General features: G+C 48.5%; 1 protein-coding gene across 4 annotated transcripts in view; it reads right to left on the bottom strand.

Annotated features, from left to right (window-relative positions):
- Positions 1 to 250: 250 nt before the first annotated feature.
- Positions 251 to 20,805, bottom strand: part of RXRG (retinoid X receptor gamma) — a 114,520-nt gene continuing 93,965 nt past the window's right edge. For 2 of the 4 annotated variants that reach the window (XM_077824117.1, XM_077824118.1), the window contains 6 exons: positions 9,520 to 9,680; positions 7,941 to 8,070; positions 6,389 to 6,521; positions 5,820 to 5,911; positions 2,415 to 2,520; positions 251 to 398 (listed from right to left, as the gene is read on the bottom strand). In XM_077824117.1, coding sequence (XP_077680243.1) covers positions 251 to 398; positions 2,415 to 2,520; positions 5,820 to 5,911; positions 6,389 to 6,521; positions 7,941 to 8,070; positions 9,520 to 9,680 — 770 coding nt within the window. Of the gene's footprint in view, positions 399 to 2,414; positions 2,521 to 5,819; positions 5,912 to 6,388; positions 6,522 to 7,940; positions 8,071 to 9,513; positions 9,681 to 20,805 lie in introns of all 4 variants that reach the window. The other 2 variants (XM_077824119.1, XM_077824120.1) reach the window with 1 other exon arrangement.

Raw genomic sequence — 20,805 nt, 5'->3', positions numbered from 1 at the left:
TACAGGGGAAAGGGTCTTGTTAGCACTTTGATAAACTGCAGCGATTCCACAGCTGGCAAGGAGAGGGTCTGACGAGTCAATTAGTCTCTGTACAAATATTCCCACCTAAAAAGATCTGAGGGTTTATAAAGCCTCTCTCTTTATTACAAGCTGTCGCAGTACGGGACAGGGGCAAGGAGACTGGGCAGGAGCTGATGTGGGTCCACAATATCCTAAACTGTCCTCTACCATCTCCCTCCCAGCGACAGGGTCAGGTGATCTGGAGTGGGGTCTCGAGCATCTCCATGAGAAAGGTGTCGATGGGAGTGTCCCCGATCAGCTTGAAGAAGAAGAGGTGCTCGAGGCATTTCAGCCCAATGGATCTCAGCGCCGGCAGCCGGAGGAGGAGTTTGGCAAATCTGGAAGAATATGCCATGGAATCACAGAAGTTAGAGATGGGGAAGGACTATTGTCATTATTATTCCAGTAGAGTGTAACCACAATCAAGGCACCATTGTGAGGGGCGGTACAAACTCACAGAAAGGGGCAGCACCTGCCCTGAACAGCTTACAATCTAAACAGACAAGATATGTGAAGGAAAGCAAACAAAGAGGTGAAGCCATTCACCTAAGGTCAGTAGCAGAGCCAAGAACAGAATCCATGTCTCCTGATTCCCAGTCCAGTGCTCTGTCCATTAGATCACACTGCCGCTTCTACATGCACCTGTACAGCCATATCACTACATCCCTGTCAATGCAGGATTGTTCCCCACACTGCTACACAGAACTGAGCAAATAACTGATTTTTTTCCATTTCAGGGGTGGAACGGAAAACTCCGGGAGAAAAATTCAATTAGATTCAAAGAAACGGATTTTGTTTTCAGTTTCTGTCTCCAAAATGGGAAATAGGGGTGGGGGGACCAAAACAACAATACATTTTTTTTACCTGAAATGATTTTGTTGTTGTTCTTAGGTTTTTTGTTTCAGGTGATTTTTCACCATTTTTTTAAATAGTGAAATTTCAAAAGGAAATGCTATTGTGAATCAAAAAGTCAAAACAAAAATGTTTGCATTTTTCTTCCATTTTTTTCAGCCAAAGCTTTTTGCTGATTTTGACCTGAATTTGCAAGGAGTTTCAGTGCCCCCAAAAATGCAATCTACTCCTCACCAAAAATATTTCACGACATGGTCTAGTGTTCTGTCCAGTCTAGTTTTAAGTAAGACAGGGCTTCTATGACTTCCCTTGGAAGATTATTTCACAAGCCAAATACATGTGGAAGCTGTCTGATGCTTACCCTACCTTTTTGCTTCTCATAATTTCATCTCACAGTGGCAGAGCCTGTCACTTAATTCAGCTGCTGGTTCCTTTGCTCCTCTGTTTAATCAGATCAGAATCCCAGGGACTCAACACATACAAACCCCTTTCTTTATTTGGAGCATTTGGGGCAAATTCCAGCAGCTGAGCAGGACACATGGGGACAGCTGGACGGTGGATTTTCTTTCTTGCCTGGTAAAAACCAGCATGTCTTTGGAGAATAAAAAGAGGGAGAAATTTTTACCCCACATTTTCAAACCTCCAAGGCAAAAAAGAGTTTGGAGTCTTCTCCAGCCAGGGCTTGGACTAGTGATCTAGAGCTAAAACATGCCATTGAAATCATTGTTGAACTCTGTTGGCCCCTAAAAAACCTTCATAGCCTATTATCAACCTCCTTTGCCCACCCGCTTCCTTTATATTATGGACGAAACGTGGCCACATTTACAGCTGACTGTCCTTTATCCATGTCCCACTTCCTGTCTGCAGCACACAAATCTGTAGCCAAAAATCGCAATGCTGCCAGCACCTTGCTTCTTAGGCAGCTTAAACAGCAATATGATGTTATGTGCGCTGGCATTTCTAGAAACTAGCCAGGAGAGGGTAGTGTTGTACAACCCAGGAGAACAAATTGCAGTGCGTGCCAGTAGTGGTTTACATGAGGCCAAAGAGCCAAAGGCAAGAGGACATTGGTGGTGTAGAGGACGAGAGACGGGCTCAGGCGGGTTACAGAAATGTCCTTTCCTTGACCAGCTATGATTTTTCGTCAGAGAAACAACAAATTTCAGCCCGAAACAGATTTTTTTTTTTTTCGGGGTGGGGGGGGGGGTTTAGCCAAAAATTCTCCAGTTTGGGGCTGCAATTTTGCTGACACAGAGTCAATTTTTTCTACTGAAAGTGGCGGTGAAATGGAACAATGTTTACTGTTCATCCAAATTTCCAGCAAGGAAAAAACACTTTCTAGCCAGCTCTCCACAGATTCCTGCACTCCTCTCAGAGGAGGAACAAAGAAGTGCTTTGGAGCTGTGACTGGTGTTAATCTCACTATTCCACACCCCCCAGGGAGCGTGCCACACAGTGTCTCCTAGAGACAGAGGTGCAGCACTGTGCTACTCAATATTTACCTTCCAGGTTGTTCAGGGTACTTCTGCTTTGTATATGCTTCGAGCGTGGCATAGACCTTTTCTCGTAGGGACTCCACTTCGAAGGGACTAGACAAGCCCTTGGCATCTGGACCAGGGAGAAACCCAAAGCAAGAAGGAAATCATTGCAGAGTTGACGTTTCAGACTTTGTTTGGTCCACAGCTGAACAAGATGATCAATCACTAGAAAAGAGCTAGAGATAGCTCCTGTGAGCTGGCAGCAGTCTCTCCCCTCCGGCAGACTTTCTTCATTAACATTATCTTTCATATCATATAGTGGCACCTAACGGCTTCCCAGGATGTAGGTGCTGTACATACACATAGTGAGGGACAGTCTCTGAGCATGCATTATGATACAGTCTTTAATGATATGATCTCATACTGCCTCATTCCACGCACAGGCTGGATGCCCCAGGGGACAGAATCAAGGCTGTGTGTGAAAAACTGTAAATCAGACATTTCCTAACATTTCCCTTTTGCACCCTAAATCATATTCTTCTGATGTAGATTTTAGCATATTTACATATATTTGTACACACACACAAAGTTAATATCTGTCTGTCTATTCCACACCACACTGAAATGATCTTAACAGGTTTGGGGATTGAACCTACCATTCTTTTCCACACAAAATAGCAGTTGCTCTGGAATGTGATGTGCTCTGAAGTATGGCTGTTATCTCCAAAGTGATGAGCCCACCCCAGGCTGCCTTGTGCTGCTCCAACAGAGCCAGCAAGTGGACGTAACTGGTCTCTGCAGGTAGCACAGCTGGTTCTGTTACAGGCTATTGAGATGGCCAAGGGAACAGAGGGCAACAATTCCATCAGCACAGTACCCCGGCCACTACACTGGGGGAGGTACTGTGGTCTGATGGAGAAAGCACTGAACTGACAGTGCTGAGAGGTGGCTTCCATACCTGGATCTGCAACCTTGGACAACTCTCTGTTTCTCCTCCTGTCTCTCTAGATTCTCATGGGCCTGGGTCCGCCATGTGTACGCCTACACCACCTAGTGTAGTGGGACCCCACTCTAGGTTGGTGAGATATTGCATGAAAGAAAGGGAAGGGCCCTACCTACCGAATTCCCAGTACCCTGGCATGGAATCCGGCCTCCTCTTCCACAGTTACAGAATGTGCGATATCATGGAAAGATTCCTTTCTGAGCAGCCTTTGGATGCACTACTGAGGTAGGGCACAAGCTAGGTTTCACCCAGAGCCAGGACATGCTCTTTGTCAATGATTAGTTCCAGGGTTGGATTACCCTTTTGTGGGCCCCGCCCCACACTCCGCCCTGAGGCCCCACCCCCACTTGGCCTCTTCCCCCTTAGGCCCCACCTGCTGCTCACATTGGGGGGGGGGAAGGAGGCAGAGAGGGGTGGGGCCACGGTCCAGGCACCGGGCCCCCTTCTGAGTGTGGGCCGGGTACCCTGACACCATTGTAAACCCGGTACTGATTAGTTCTTTTTCTTTACAGAGTCAGTGAAGCTGGATGTAGCTGATAAGGCTACTAAAGTGATTCATCGATACTGAGACTTAAGCATATTCTTTCCAGGCGCCTTGTAACCTAGGACACAACATTTTTCCCCGATTTTCAGGACTAGATGCTTGTTTTTGTCAGCAGTCCAAGGAACTAACTGGTAGCAACGTGCAGGGAGGGTGACATGTGATGTGTGCTCTGCAATATGGGGGTTAAAAAGCCAGCTTCTGAGCGACCACTGTAGCTAACAAACGGGGGTTTCGAGAGGCAGATACACATAATAAACATACTGTAAGGTTAGGCCAATGCCACCCCCCCAAAACAAAACAAATCCCTGCAAGAGTACAAAGAATGCAGGGAGACATCCAGCAGCAGAGTGGGCTATCCAGTGTACTGCACTGAATGCAGCAGGTATGAAATCTGCCTTGTGAGCAGGTGGCATGTGTGCACATTCGGTGCAAGCAGCTCATGGCCCTCAGAGACTGAGTACAGGCTCTGGAGACCAGAGTGGTTGAACTGGAGAGCTAAGGGAGACAGATAGTTATACAGAGGAGACTTTCAGGGTCACAGTAGAACCGACCCACCCCCGGTCTGACAGCCTCTGTGCTGTTGAGGAGGATGAAAGTCTTGGGGAAGGAGAACATAAAGGTGGAGCAAAGGGAAATGATCCCATAGTTGGGACCTTCCTTCCAGGTGATGTCATGGTATCCCCTTGCACTGAGTATACCCCTCTGGGGGAGGGGACCCCTGTTATTAGGAACATACAGGTAATAGTAATGGGGGTATTTTATTATTCAAAATATCGATAGTTAGGATTGTGATGACCAGGAGAACCGCACGGTGAATTGCCTGCTGGGTGTGAATTGTACTCATGTCTGTATGTATACTGATCTTTTAACCAATACTCACTCTCTTTTCTTTTTTAATAAATTTTAGTTTAGTTAATAAGAATTGGCTATAAGCGTGTATTTGGGTAAGATCTGAAATATTCATTAACCTGGGAAGTAATGTGTCCAAACCTTTGGGATTGGTAGAACTTTTTTATACGATGAATAAGAATTTCAGTAATCCTCATCATACCTGACTTGGGTGTCTGGGTGGAGGCCCAAGGCTGGGTTGCTTTAAGGGAACTGTGTTGTAGGCTTCTGGGTAACCAGTGAGGTATTATAGAACCTGTTTTGTGGCTAGCTTGGTAAATCTAAGTATTGGAATATCCACCAGCTTTGGGGATTGTCTGCCCCATTCTTTGCAGTTCACCCTAATTGAGTGACCTCAGTTTGCTCCCCTGGGACTCCGGTCACGCCTGTCCATGACTTTTACTAAAAATACCCATGACTAAATTTTAGCCTTTGCTCACCAATCTATCAGAGTTCGTTGAGAGGATCAAGAAACATGTGGCCAAGGATGATCCAGTGGATATAGTGTACTTGGATGATCAGACAGCCTTTGCCAAGGTTCCTTACCAAAGCCTCTTAAGCAAAGTACGCAGTCATGGGATAAGAGGGAAGGTCCTCTCATGGATCAGTAACACTCACATTTGTCTAGCCATATTAGGGCTTACATCCCCTGGAGATTGCAGCAGCCAGATGGCAACATGCTCTCAACACTCTCTAAAGAAATCAGAGCAGTAGCATATGCACCATATTTAGCCACAAGAGGGTGACATATTCCTACACCCTTGAGAGAGTCTGACCTTCTTCTTAGTAGATGGTAATGGTGAACGCACACCTTGTGGTGGGACACACTCACAGACACAGCATAGTATGGATGACCATAACAATAGGAGGATGCATAATGATCCAGAAAGCATCTCCCCTGGATGTTGCTGAATGCCAATAAGAATTATTAGAGGTGGCCTTTGAGGGTGGTACCTGAAAGAGCCTTACAGCATCCATTACTTCCAAGACTTACCTGGGTTAAACAGGACAATGGCTCGTAGGCATCCCAGCTCAGACTTATCCATCTGCATGTCTTTCATTTTAGACACTAATTCTGTCAGAACTCTGCACATTGGAGACACAAGAAGACAGACAGAGAGCGTATGGATGGCAAGGTCTGCATCTAGCATTAAATGCAACACCGTGGCAATCTAGGATGGAATGCTCCATAGATCAGCATTGGCAAAACACTCAGATGACTCTTGTGAGATTACAGATTTATTGGCATAACCATTCTCTAGGCTGGTGCATTCAGGCATGGCCCAGCTGCGGGGTCTGCATAAGCAACAGCTGAATAGGAGCCTAAGGAACATGGTGATCTAGCTTGGAATGGAAGCTGCTATCATCTTTATTATGGAGGAGGACTATGGAGATGACATGGGGGCAATGCTGCGTACGTGGTGTGTGAAACACCTGGGGACAAAGGCCCAGTGTCAAGGGGAGATGCTAGCAGGAATATGTGGCCGGTCTCCCTTAGGCGTGACCCTGCACAGAGAGGAAAAGATGTCACTCTTGGTGATGGCAGAGAAATGGAGGCAACACCTGTCGAAAATGGAGCCCACGCCGGCACTGTGCGCACTGCTGCGGTGCACGTGTAAGCCTGTGGCGAGCAGGATGCCATCTTGCACCGACACTGAGCGATGGGAGAACGAGGCAATGAGCAGCTCATTCCAACCTGCAAGAGCAAGAGACAGGTGCATGTGCGATGCCAGCAGCTCCCCACTGAAACACAGGGCACTGTCCCTTTAAATCAGGGCTGCATGCGGAGACCAGTGCAGGCTCCATTACACCAGCTCTCTGCAGAGATGTAACAAGAGAGGTGTCTTCAGCCCCACGGCACCTTAGGAAATCCCAGCCCTCCCATGTTATTAACAAAGGGTTGAAAGGGAGGTGGGGGGCAGGCAGAGAGGGGGACTGTGAGGAGTAGGATGCTGGGACATGTGACTGCAGGGGGCTGGAGACTGTGGGGGATCCCCGATGGGGAATGTGAGGCCAGGAGGCTGACAGAGAGGAGTTGGGAGGGACGGACAGGAGTCTGATAAGGAGATTCTCCACCCCCAGGGCTTAGAAGAGGCCTAGAACGGTAGCTCCCCCATGCTGGGCCAGGGGAGGGCAAGCAGAGCCCCCTCTGAGCAGCCAGCATTTCTGCACATGCAGGTAGGGATGAACTGGACCCTGAAACGATCACACACAAAATGAAGATAGGAGGCATCTCCCGAGAGGCACATGACTCAGAACCCAGGTGAAACCAATGGCTTTCAGGGTGACGGGGTGGGGTGAGGAGGGGAATCTGACTCATGATTTCTGAACCCAATGGCTGGCGAAAGGGCAGCCAGGAGGGGACAGGGGCAGATTTCCCGACAGCCCAGAAAACACAGGAGAAGCAACAACAGAAAATGTTTAGAAAAAAAATCTGCTTCTTCCTAAAATAGTGTCCCTCCAATTTTCTCTTATCCTTGTACTAGAAGCTGTTTTTTCGTACAGGGGAAGGACACATTCCATGGCTCCATTAACCAAACAAAATATGCTTTCATGAACAAGGAAAGAGAAGGACTGAGCCATACTCTGTTACCAGCCAGTCTTGCTCAGATGACATTAGTAAGTTACTGGGGCCCGATTCAGAGCCCCTTGAAATCAATGGGAAGACTCCAATGGGCTTTGGATCAGACCCTTTGCACACCCCTTTAGCACCTCCCAATGCCTGCGCCACTAGCCCCAATGCTGGTGTTTTATTGCTAAGGCCCAGTTGTCCAAGCTCTGCCAGTTTGGCTCATGGCACAATTAAAGAGCCCCTGTTTTATTATGGACCTTACAACATGGCTATGTAGCACCAATACATGAGGCCATTGACACGAGAACATGAGGATACTGTCACCATGGTGTTTGGTGCAGCGTCTGACTGCAATTATTTTGTTCCCCAGGACAAAGCAATTAGGTGGCAGCCCGAGGATAACATTGTGACATACTAAAGCACCCCAAGGGGCCAAGAAATCAGCAGACACATCTCCAGGATGCTGTAGGAAGAAACAAAGGAATAATGCAAGATTCAGATAAACAGGAACATTTGGGGATTCTGGGAACCAAAGAATTTTACCTGCCCGCAGAAGAATCACTTGGTCTTCCAGTGTCAGCTCTGAGAAGTGGGGGATTCGCTTAGCCCATTCAACTAAGGTGAAGAGCTGCTTGTCCGCTGCATGGCATATATTGGTGACAGGGTCATTTATCTAAGGAAGGAAAGGTATAAAGAGAGAGAACGTGCCACTGAGAATTTCAGCAAATCAGTGACAACAATCTTGTTCCCTTGCAATAATCTTGCAGCCAATATTGTGTCAGGTTAATATTACTCAGAATCACCATCCAGGTCATCAAATCCTTTGCCAGCTACAATTCATAATGTGCATTTAACATTCTGGTTTATTACTTGACTTGGCAGAATGCGATTTTTATTTTTTATAATTTTGACTCATAATATCAATGTTTATTTGTAAGCATTTTTTATTATTTTTATCTATTTAAATTTTCACAGTTGCAGTAAATTATGGGGCATCAGACAATGGGGGGGTTAGACAATAATTATTTAATATCGTCGACATTGATATAAAAAGTGAAAGCTTTATAACTGTTAAAATACAAATTGCCAACATCACCCGTCACAATATACTACATAAATATCTTTAAATGAAACTCTAAAGTTTTCAAGCAGCTTTTTCCTTCCTTTGCCGATCCGAAATTTCAGTCATCACCGATGGAAATATTTTTTCATCAGTCTCTGTGTGCGTACGGCGAAATTGACTTTTATTGACATTGATAAAAATCAAATCCTTCCAAGCCTCTTTATTACCTATACTTCTAGGGTGCAGTTCAAATCCAGTCAAAGTTAGTAGCTGATTACAAAGTGGTCCCTGTTTGTTCAGGGTCCTTTTTGAAATAAGACACTGAGTCTCAGTCTAGTTCTTACCATACCGTCCACATCACAGCACCACTGGCAATCCTGGCCAGTGGCTGAACAAACTGAACAGCCCTGTTCTACTCAGAAAAATGAGTCAATAAAATCAGACACCTTTCATCCAAATTCCACATGCCATCTCACAGGTGCCAATTTAGCAGAACACCTGTGCTCCAGACCAGACGGGCGCACCAGAGCACGGTAGACTTCAAGATCGCCCTTACTCATTATTAAACGCCGAGTTGGTTAAAAAAACAGGAAAAAAAATTTCACACCCGTGCTTTGCGACTTTCTTTCCACGTGATTTTTTGTAAATAGCCAGTCAATGATTGTTGATGATTCTGTAAAAACTTTCTTGGAAAATTTCAGCCTTTTTTTTTTTAATTAAAATTCAAATTTTTAATGAAAACTTCCATTGAGGAACTCTAATTTTTGGCCAGTCCTATTAAACAGTCTGTCAGCCACAGCAGCTCACTAATGGCCATTGGAAAGTGACTCTGCTGCAGATCCCAGAATTAGTTAACAATCACGTTGCTTTGATCAGGAGCTGCCACAAACAAGACACCCCTTTCACTCCCAGTGGTGGTCCCTTCCTGGAAATATAGCCTCATCAATCAGTTACCTGCTGTCAGTTGTAAATACAGGGTAGAACGGTACCATCACAAGCTGCAAGTGGCTTCACTGAACCTGACCCACATGCAAAGGCCTGACTTAAGCAGACACTTACCGAGTTCTCAGTATTCACGTCGCTGTACGATTCCGTCTTTGGTTCAACAGCCAGTTCAGCTTCTAAAATCCTCTCCACAGGCATATCCTCATTGCCATTGCTCGTAGACTCGGCTTCATTCTCGCTGCGCTCTCGGCTTCTCTGTCTCTCCTCTTGGACAGCTAGAACACAGAAGAACATTCCTCTGCATCATGCGGGAGCTTGGGAACGCTTCCCATCTTTCTAACTCAGCAACAGCAGGGGGATTGATCCCTTTTGATAAAACCCTGTCCACTACTGAAGAGCTTGGTGAGGAGGATAGGAAACAAAACAGGGGCAGCAATATGCAAGGCTCTGTTGACATGGTAACACTGGAAGCAGACTTTATGGGCCTGATCAATCATTAGCACGCACCTTATGTCATCATTAACATCAGTGCAACACGACCACAAAATATGACCATTCTGACATGGATGCTGTGTTACACCTGCCTTGCAATGGTTTAGAATGACGGTGCAATGTGCCGGGCACAGCTCAATCAAGCTCTTTTGGTGGACAGAACCAGGAGAGGTTTTAATTTGGCAAGCCTGCATCATGTCCGGATTTGGTTTTGCAAACCCCAAGCCAGGCATGATTTGAAAGAAAGTCCCAATTTTTTCTAAAACCTCAAAGTTGTTGGGGGTCGTGAGGATATGGGAGAGTTCAGCTAAGTGATTCTTGCTTGGGGCCATCGCTGTTCACATCGCTGGCCATCTAGAAAAGCAGCCCACAAAAGTCACGGAGATGCAATTGTTCGAGAATTGACACGCTGTTATTCCTGCGGGGCGGTATGAAAGCAGCAGCCGGCAACCCTCCATCGAGCAAAAGCAGAAGAGGATGCATTTGCAAATGTCAAGGATCCAATAGGAAAGTTTGTCAGGGCAACTGCCTCAGTTGGTTGCAGTACGTCAGGCACTTGGAATCCATCATTTAAAAGAGTGCAACTAAGCCTTTAGCAGTCAAAGAGCAACTTAGTTACTGACTAGACCCTGGAGAACTACAAGAGAGTGAAGCAGATTGAGACTGCAACCCACAAATGTTTACTGCAGCTCAGCAAACAATACACTCATCAAACCTGCTAAGTAAAGGTGACAGCATAAGCTAAGCAACACCGCACTTTTCACTTAATTTAGCCACTGATGCTAATACAGATTCAACCCGCCTGTCTATGTGTCTCTCTTTCTGGATTTAAATTGCCACACCTGCCATTATATCGCCCACTGATTTACACAACAGCTAAGGATGAGCCCCAATACTGAACAACCCAGAGCTTTAGAGAAGAGCGGATCCAGGTTCAAATTTTGCTCATGGCCTCTCTCTCTAGTGAGCTGCACTGAACATCCCTGAAATTTGGGGCCTTAGCTCCAAAATGTGTGATGCAGGGAGACCCTCTGCTAGGACCAGTGTCATCCAGATTGGAAATAAGATGTACATTTTTAACGCTGAGAGTAATTTACCACTGGGACAATTTACTGAGGGTTGTGGTAGATTCTCCATCACTGGCGATTTTTAAATCAAGATTGGATGGTTTTTCTAAAAGATCTGCTCCAGGATTATTGCGGGGGTGTTCTCTGGCCTGTATTACTCAGGAGATCAGACCAGATGATCACAATGGCCCCTGCTGACCTTGGAATCTATGAATGAAACCGGCAGAAAATGGGAAAATTTATTTCTAGATAATTATATCATCTCACAGACATTGTACTGAGGGAGCATTAGCACTGACAGCAGCGGTTCTCAAACGGCTCTCCAGGGATCCCATTCACAGGGCCACCAGAAATCCCAGGAGTGACTGCCATGGAGAAAGTGGGGTTTGTGAAAAAGAGCGGGAAAGGAGGTGCTCCATGAATGTCCATCTTATGAAAAATGAATTCCATCTCTCAGTTGAGGGCAACTGCACATGTATTTCCCCCAGTGGTTCAGCAAGGGAAGCCACTCTCAGGTTTCTGGCTCCTTTGGCTGTCAGTTCTCTTGGGCGGAGACAAGCATCTCTCTCCCTCCTGATTAGGGTATGTCCAGGTTGAACTTCTCTTTGAATTCATCTAACAAAGACAGTCTGCCTCTACGACCTACTCACCTTCTCTTGCGGGGTCTGATAACAGTGTAATGTCACAGGTATAAGTTACTCCCACAGCACTTCCTATGCATGTCTATTTTATTCTTAACATAAAAGCACGATAGAATCCAAACATGAGAAGTGGGGCTCCTCTTTTCTGATATTCCCCCACCCCACTCTAGCAGATGCTAAGAGTAGGGCTTCCCAAGGACTATTGCAGAGTCTGGTCTGTTTCTACAGTTGTCACTCAGCATTAATTTCCATCACGTCTGTCCTGATGCATCACCTCTGAACATGGCTTAAACCTGACACCACATGGTCCAGTGTGTCAGGAAAGATCCTTTGGAAGCATCTGAAGGTCTCCCTGTGTGTAAAGGGAAAAGTTGCCCAAGGATATTTCCAATAAAGTGCCTGATAATGGGTGACCCTCAAAAATGTTCATTGGACCAGGATGGTTTTGAAAAATACCTCAAAATCTGGGTGCTCAGCCAAGCATTATTCAAACTCTTTGCCTCTCTTGGGTCTGCATAATTGGGCTGGGAATTCATAAGAGATGTCTTTCTGAGATAATCCATTTCCATCTCAGCTGAACACTCAGAAATGCGCAAATATTTTTATTAAAGGCATTTTAAAAATCAAATGTATGAAATATTTTAAAAAATCTTTAAAGCTCGATATTCAGCCTGTGTAAATTGACATAATTACAATGAGTACGGCCCTGGAAAACCTATGATCTAAGATTTGGCAAAAGATTGAGGCAAAGGTTTGCTTCAGTTCTTATTTATCCAAATCAGTTCTATCTTAGATATTAGATGACCCCATCCCCACAGTACCTGAGCACCTCACACTCTTTAATGTACTTGTTCTCCCAACACCCACTGTATTATATTCCTGTTTTACAGACAGACTGACTTGTCCAACTAAAGTATTGCTTTTGAGCAGTCTAATCTAATGTCTGTTGGGCAGGGACACAGAGAATGACATCATCGGTGTGACATAAAACAATGCTAATGATAATTAAATGATGCCCTGGCTTTGATTTTGATGTGTGTGCACTGGAAGATGAGCTCTTTTCACATGTGACCCTGTAGTCAGTTGTAGCAAGAGCACTGGTGTGGGGCAAGGCTGGCCTGGGGATCTGATCAGGTTATGACCAGATTGTTATGTTAACATACGACTTTTTTCTGCACAATTACTTTTCTGAAGAGATAAGGCTAATGAGAAGATTTCTTGCAATGGGCTTTAGCAAGGTCTCTTCCAGCACTCCTGGGCGAGGTGGTGATATGTAGCACCCATTCCTCACCCCTTTTTGCGGGAACAAATGAGATGTAACCGGTAATCTGCGTGGCACAGGTTCCAACAGAAGTGGTGCGGTCGCTTGGAATCAGCTCTGCCCTGACCTTCTCCTATGCATAACTGGGTGTGCTAACTAATCACATGGCTCTGGCACACCTGAGCCCACTTCTATGAGTAGCCATGGGGCAGAAGGCTTCTTGTAAACTGGTTTCAGAAAAGCTTGATTCTGCTGGCTTTCCCTTTTCTGGCTGAAGGTGAGTCAATGGACTCAAGATCCTCCTTGTAACCCAGCAGGAGGGGAGCCCTGGAACGAGGAGCTACATGAATACCTGGAGCAGCCCAAGGAAGGAGAGCATAAGGCCCAGCTGGTATAAACTAGCATAACTCCTCTGTAGCAAGTGGAGCTCCAGGCTCCCCAAGTAGCTCCGTAGGAATAAAAGCCCTCTCTCAGCTCTCCGCCTTGTTCTGAAATGATCTACGGCTCTCTTTGGTTTTTATTCCCATGTGGTTTTACACTCCTGGGTTCCGGCCAAGAGGCATGCACCAAGCTACCATGGAAAAGCCCATTCTCACGGCATTTCTCCCCCAACCAGGAAGAGGAAGGACATGAAGGTTCACCAGAAAGTCTGTTCTCGTGAGATCTGTAGTCAGCTGCGGAGACCTAGGAGGTTAGCCACCTGGGATGTAATTCTGGCCCTGTTGATGTTAATGGCAAAACTCTCATTCACCTCAATAAGGTCTATCTATCTAATATACTTATGCAGCCCTTGTCACCGGAGTATCTGAACGCCTCTATCTCTAATGTATTTATCTCTACAACATCCCTATGCAATTGGGAAGTACTGTCTTCCCCACTGTATAGATTGGAAACTGAGGCACAGAGTGATCAAGGGCTTGTGTACACAGGGAAATTTACCAGCATAAATTATGCTGCCATAGTTATACTGGTATAACTGGCATAATGCCCTGTGTGGATACTCCTATTCCAGACTAGTGCTATAATTGTACTGGTAAATTTCCTCTAGACAAGAACCTAGTGGCTTACCCTGGGGCACACACAATGGCTCTGGTGGAGCAAGACTGGAACCACAGTCTAACTGCCCAGGCCAGAACTCTAACCATTGAACCCTTCCTCACTCAGGTCAAGCTTTCACTCCTGATGTGCTGTGATCGCTGCTTATTACCTTCGTCATAATGGTCTCTCTCTTCCCTTGTACTTCTCCCATCGGCTTGCTTGGCCCATCCACCTGTGGTCCTAGGTTGTAAACTCTCTGGAGCGGGGCCGTGTGTACACAGCAGCTAGCACAGCGGGGCCCCGACTCCTGAGAGAGTTTGGGAAAGGTTCTGATCAGCTTCTGATCTTTTGGATGCTTGGCCAAACTCCGACCTTCCTGAGGTTCACCCAACAATAGCTTCCAGTTCTGCTAAGCAACACTTGTCTCTGTCTCATGGGAAGCTGACATTGCCCCACAAATACCGACATTTCGGGATCCCATATTCAACTTCTTCCTGTCCCCTAGGTCCTGGAACCTGCCTGAAGCTCTAGTGCCTATTTCCAGCAATCCCCCCGGAAATCTCATAGATCAGAGGTAGGCAAATTATGGCCCTCGGGCCACATCCAGCCCATGGGACTGTCCTGCCTGGTCCCTGAGCTCCCGGCCAGGGAGGCTAGCCCCCAGCCCCTCCCCCACTGCCACACCACCACGCAGCACAATGCTCTGGGCGGTAGGGCTGCAGAGTCTGGCCTGACCCGGTGCTCTGTGCTGTGCGGGGCGGCTGTCTGTCCTGGTACAGCCGTGCCGCCAGCCACCGGAGCTCCAGAGTGGGGTTGGACAGAGGACAGGGGAGTTTGGGGGGTGATCAGGGGCGTGGATAGGAGTCGGGGCGGTCAGAGGGAGGGGAACAGGGGGGTTGAATGGGGGCAGGGGTCCCGGGGGGCAGTCAGGAAGGAGAGGAGGGGTTGGATGGGCTGGTGGGGGGAAGTTAGGGGCAGAGGGCAGTTAGAGGCAAGGGGTCTGGGGCAGTCAGGAAGGAGGGGGGGTGGATGGGGTGGCGGGGGGCAGTTAGGGATGGAGGGTCTGGGAGCAGTCAGGGGACCGAGCGCAGAGGGAGTGGATGGGGCAGTGGTCCCTGGGGGGCCGTCAGGGAACGGGGGGGTTGGATGGGGCAGGAGTCCCGGGGGGGCCATCAGGTGGTGAGACGATGGGGGGTCGGATGGGGGGTGGGGGCCGAGCCATGCCTGGCTGTTTGGGGAGGCACAGCCTCCCCTAACCGGCCCTCCACACAATTTCAGAAACCCGATGTGGCCCTCAGGCCAAAAAGTTTGCCTGCCCCGTCATAGATCCTCCGGAGAGTCCTTCTCATGCTGTCTCTGTGGAGTTTATTCCCCCTGCACGCAGCCTGCTGTCGGCTTTATCATTACTTTAAAAGAAAGCAGCAGCAATTTCTAACTCCTTGAAATCACTTGGCACCTGGCTGGCGCGGAGAGCTGTGCTCTGAATTAGGTTTTGATTCACAACTGGCAGTGTAACCTCCCGCTGGCAGTGGCTGCACTAAGCCGCTGAGACGGAGCATCATTAATCACCCTGCAACGAGAGGAGTGGCCTAAAGACAGAGGACGAAGCTCCAGTTCAGCCTTACCCTCCGACCGGCTCTAAGGCCACCTCGCCAAGATTGTCCCTCCCCTTGCCCTCTTCTGTGTGGTCCCTTGCACTAGCTCAGCTGGCTACACTGATTTTCAGCCCAGGCATCCTCCAGTGTAAAGAATCACAGGGGGTACTAGAGAGAGGAGGTGGTCAGGGACGTGGGCCTGCCCTCACACGCCACAGGCTGCATCCATGCCCGAGCCTCTCACTTACCATGACAACAGCGGCTGGAAGAACTGCAGTGGCAGCAAACGCATCCCCAGAAAGGCAGGAGCATCCTGTCTCTCGTAGGTTGTCCCATCAGTGTCCCCCTCCCCACTGGCTGGTTTCGGATCAGCCCCGATGGGCTCTGAAGGGCAGCAAGGATAACGCTAACCAACCAACCATGCTCTTTGTGAGTGTATTACTGCCATTGTGAGGCCTGCACAGTCCCTGCTACAGTGGTATCCAGTTCTAACATACCTAGTCATGCCCTGAGCCGGAAACGGGCTATGCTGTAAGGCACAATCGCCCTTGACACCAGTGTCGCGGAGTCACAGCAATTAAGGCCAGAAGGGATGACCGGATCATGTGCTCTGACCTCCTGTATATCACAGGCCAACAACACCACGCAGCCCCCGCACACTACCCCCCACAACTGAAATGAGACCAGAGTGGTAGAGCTGGTCAGTGGTGGAAGGTCACTCTATCCTTCTACTCAGTCAAAGGGAGAGAAGAGGCAAGTGTCACAGGGTCTATCAGGCCTTCTCCACTCCCAGGCTGCAGCCATGACACACTCCACCCAAGGAAAATCCACTCAGACCAGGTGACCAGCAACACAATCTTCCAGAGAAGGAAATACTGACCAGTCCAGAACCAATAGGCCAGATAAGAATGCAGTGTCAGGGCTGGGTGAGACTGGGTGAGAGGATTTGCTCCTCAGAGTTAACCCAGAACCCAGGTCCAGGCTAGGGCCTTGCCCTAAGCACCGCAGCTAAGCTCTTGTATTTTGAAATATAATTTTTCCCTCTTTGTTTAAAGGTGCAGACAGATGAATCCTGAATTGCGGTTTCTGTCCATAGACTGATGCCAAGCGTCCCCTGCCCCAAGTCAGTGGCCAGAGTTTGCCAACAAAGGTGGAGAACGGCTGCAATACCACATGTGGCTCTGCAGGGGGCACTACAGAGCAGCCCTGCCTGCCCAGGGAGGATAACAACAGGTTTGAAACGGCCAGGGTTGTACGGCACCCACCTACCTATTTGTGCGGTGTTCTATAAATACCAGCTGGCTCTGTCTTTTCCCTACACCAGGAGACACCTGTGAAGCTGGCTGGCTGTTCATGCCTGCTTTAAAAGGGAATATGCTTCTGAAGGTAGGGGTGGAGAACACTCAAGATCTCTATCAAGCATTCTTACAACAATACCCACCTGCTGAAGTGAAGAAACAGATTGACAGAGCCAGAAGAGTACCCAGAAGTTACGTACTACAGGACAGGCCCAACAAAGAAAATAACAGAACGCCACTAGCTATCACCTTCAGCCCCCAACTAAAACCTCTCCAGCACATCATCATGTATCTACAACCTATCGTGAAGGACGACCTATCACTCTCACAGATCTTGGGAGACAGGCCAGTCCTTGCTTACAGACAGCCCCCCAACCTGAAGCAAATACTCACCAGCAACCACACACCACACAACAGAACCACTAACCCAGCTACCTATCCTTGCAACAAAGCCCGTTGCCAACTGTGTCCACATATCTATTCAGGGGACACCATCATAGGGCCTAATCCCATAAGCCACACTATCAGAGGCTCATTCACCTGCACATCTACCAATGTGATATATGCCATCATGTGCCAGCAATGCCCCTCTGCCATGTACATTGGCCAAACTGGACAGTCTCTACGTAAAAGAATAAATGGACACAAATCAGACATCAAGAATTATAACATTCAAAAACCAGTCAGAGAACACTTCAATCTCTTTGGTCACTCGATTACAGACCTAAAAGTGGCAATTCTTCAACAAAAAAACTTCAGAAACAGACTCCAAGGAGAGACTGCTGAATTGGAATTAATTTGCAAACTGGATACAATTAACTTAGGCTTGAATAAAGACTGGGAGTGGATGGGTCATTACACAAAGTAAAACTATTTCCCCATGTTTATTCCCCTCCCTCCCCCACCACTGTTCCTCAGACATTCTTGTCAACTGCTGGAAATGGCCCACCTTGATTATCACTGCAAAAGGTTTCTCCCCCTCCCCCGCTCTCCTGCTGGTAATAGCTCACCTTACCTGATCGCTCTTGTTACAGTGTGTATGGTAACACCCACTGTTTCATGTTCTCTATGTATATAAATCTCCCCACTGTATTTTCCACAGTATGCATCCGATGAAGTGAGCTGTAGCTCATGAAAGCTCATGCTCAAATAAATGGGTTAGTCTCTAAGGTGCCACAAGTCCTCCTTTTCTTTTTGTAGATACAGACTAACACGGCTGCTCCTCTGAAACCTTTGAAAGGAGAGTCACTGGAGCAGAACTCTGCTCTGGCGGCTCAGCAGAGCTGGAGAAGTGCACACAGCCTCAGTCGCTTTGCTGAAGTGGAAGGATGCTACTCCTGAGTTATTTGCATCCCCAAGTATCTCCAGACACGGGCTCTGGGCTGGAGAAGAAAGGGAGTCTTTTGAAACTATAGCAACAGGGTTCTCACCAAAAACAATGGAAAGGGACAAGGAGAACAAAGTGCAGGCGCTCACGGGGCCAGATCTCAGCTGGGCTGAGCTGTGTGGCTCATTGCGTCGTTCCAGCTGGAAGCGGCTCAGCTCGGTGCTCTGACAGCAGCTATTTTTGTAGATAGAGCATGAAGAGTCATCAGACATTTGGGCTCTCGCAGTGTGCAGACGCAGGAAAGGGCAGCATGCTCCTTTCGCCCCGTGCTCAGACGCCCAACAGTCTGCAACCGCTGTTTGCTTAGAGTATGCAGCGGAGGGTAACCGTATGTATCCGTGAGCACAAATACAGGCCTCCTAGCTTTGCAGGTATGGGCTTCGTCCCCACAGTGCACCTGTACAAGGCTGCAATGCTGGCTGAAAGGTCAACATAGTGTGCATTGCGACTGGCTAAAGGCCTGATCCAAAGCCCAGTGAAGTCTATGGGAACCTTTGCACTGACTTCAACGGGCTTTGGAACAAGCCCTCTATTAACATTCCTGACTCATGGCCAGATTGTGCCCAGCTGCCTGCATGGCCGTGCAAGGGTGAAGAAGCAGGTGCATGAATTCTTCTCCGTCTTGTGCTTCTGCCCAGCGCCCTAGCCCAGCGGTTCCAGCCCTGCTTGGGGCACAGGGGCTGCTCCCTCCTAGCTCTGCCTGCAGCACAAGGCTCCCCCTGAGGAGGAGAGAAGGGAGGGCTGGCTCAGCACACATAGAGAGGGGATGTGACACCTCCTGGAGGGGTGGAGCAATGGCCACGCTGCCCCTGCACAAACGTGCGGCTGGCCTAGCTGCACCTCCCTTTACAGGGCTTGTCTGAGACACAGCCACCATCACTGCACCCACTGGTTGCCTGCTTCTCTCCATAACTGCTCCAATCAGCCACGGGACACTCACTAATCTCCCAGACGGCCTGACTGGGTAACTCCCTGCCCCATTGACTCAGTGCCCGGCAGTTGGATTTCTGCTTTGCACATTTCCCCTTTCCTGCCTATTTGAGCTGGTCTTTGCATAATTAATTCCCTGCCTTATTACTTGACACACTCACCTCATAATTAATGTGTTCCTTAGTTGATCATGCCCCACATTATAGCGAAGCTCTGCCTGCCTGCCTGATTCTGCATAACTGATTTTCAGCCTGCTTCATTGACAGGAAGCCACCGCTTCATGGTTTCTCTACCTGGGCGATCGGTGCTGAGTCAAAGGGGCGATGAACCAATCTGAGCAATGTCCACAATGCCCTGGACTCTCTCACATCCTCTGCTGCACTGCCCACTTCTCCTCCCACCCCCCTCCCAGCTTTACTCCTCCCTTTGGCCCTATCTCCCCGTCTCATTCCCCTTCCCTACCACTCCCCATCCCACCTCCACACCCTCCTTCACCTCCAGTATCACCTGACTCAGCCTAGCTGCCCCCTCCAGCGGTTCCCACCTCTCATACGCTTTCCCTCTGCCCCACTGGCGCCTGCCTTGGCAACCTGACCCGCGTCCCTGCCCTCCCTCCATCCCTCTTGCCCCCTCTGGAACGCTCACTCCATCTCAGATGAGATCACAGTCACCCATGAGCTTTTCATCTCCTGCTCCCTTGGTACTCACCGAACCCCTGCAGCAGGAGTCTCCAGCCATGACCCCACCTTTTCTCACATCCCAAGCTGACCCCCAGGAACGGTGGGCTTCTCTCCCAACATGATATTCTAACCCCTTCCCACTCCTCCTCATCTGAACTCCATTGGACTCTCCTTCCCCACCCCAATTCTTTCCCACCACTTAGCTCTTCCCCTCCCCTCCTCACCATCTCCCTCAATGACCGCACCCTGCCTCCTCATCCTGTGACCGTCCACACAGATTACCTTTCCCCCTCCCTAAAATGGCCCCTCCTGACCTTGTCCTCGTCCTCATTAAACACCACTCCCTCCCTCTCTGATAATGAGAACCAGGGCTGGAGGACAAGACGAACATTGGGAAAGTCACAGGGCGCTTGAACCTGAGACATCAGCGCAGTGTGTGAAAGGAAAGGCCTAGCACAGTCTCATTACCTGAAAGCCAATTTCTACATGTAGAGCAGCCTAAGGGCTGATCTAACATAGGCCTCTGAGAAATGGCTGGGGCATGCAGAGCCAGCGCAACTTATGTGGCATGTGCTCAGTGCCTGATCCACAGAGGATGCGAGTTGTCTTGCTACAGTTCCCACCTCATGGCCATAGGTCCAGATCCTCAAAGGTATTTAGGCACCTAACTCCGAAGGGATGCCCCCATGGGAGTTAGGCACCTAAACACCTTCACGCTCTGGGCTTTAGTCCTTTAGCACTAGCTGCAGAGACTCCTGTTTTATCTCTAATGCTCCCTGGTAATGACTAAACTGATGGTTGTTGCAGACACATACCAGGGGAGGAAACCCTCGGTGATGCGTTTCCCCTGTGTGTGGGTCTGCTGAGAGGAATCCCTCAGGGCATGAAGCTGTGATGAACCCTGTTACAGATTTTAGATGCCTCTGGGAGGCCACTGTCTACCTTTCCGGAAAGGAGAGAGCTTGGGTTGCTATGAGAATGAGAACCAGCCAAGGGCTGACACAGCCATGG

Source organism: Eretmochelys imbricata, chromosome 8, assembly GCF_965152235.1.
Source record: "Eretmochelys imbricata isolate rEreImb1 chromosome 8, rEreImb1.hap1, whole genome shotgun sequence".
Classification (NCBI taxonomy): domain Eukaryota; kingdom Metazoa; phylum Chordata; order Testudines; family Cheloniidae; genus Eretmochelys; species Eretmochelys imbricata.
This window is presented reverse-complemented; position numbering and strand designations above follow the sequence as displayed.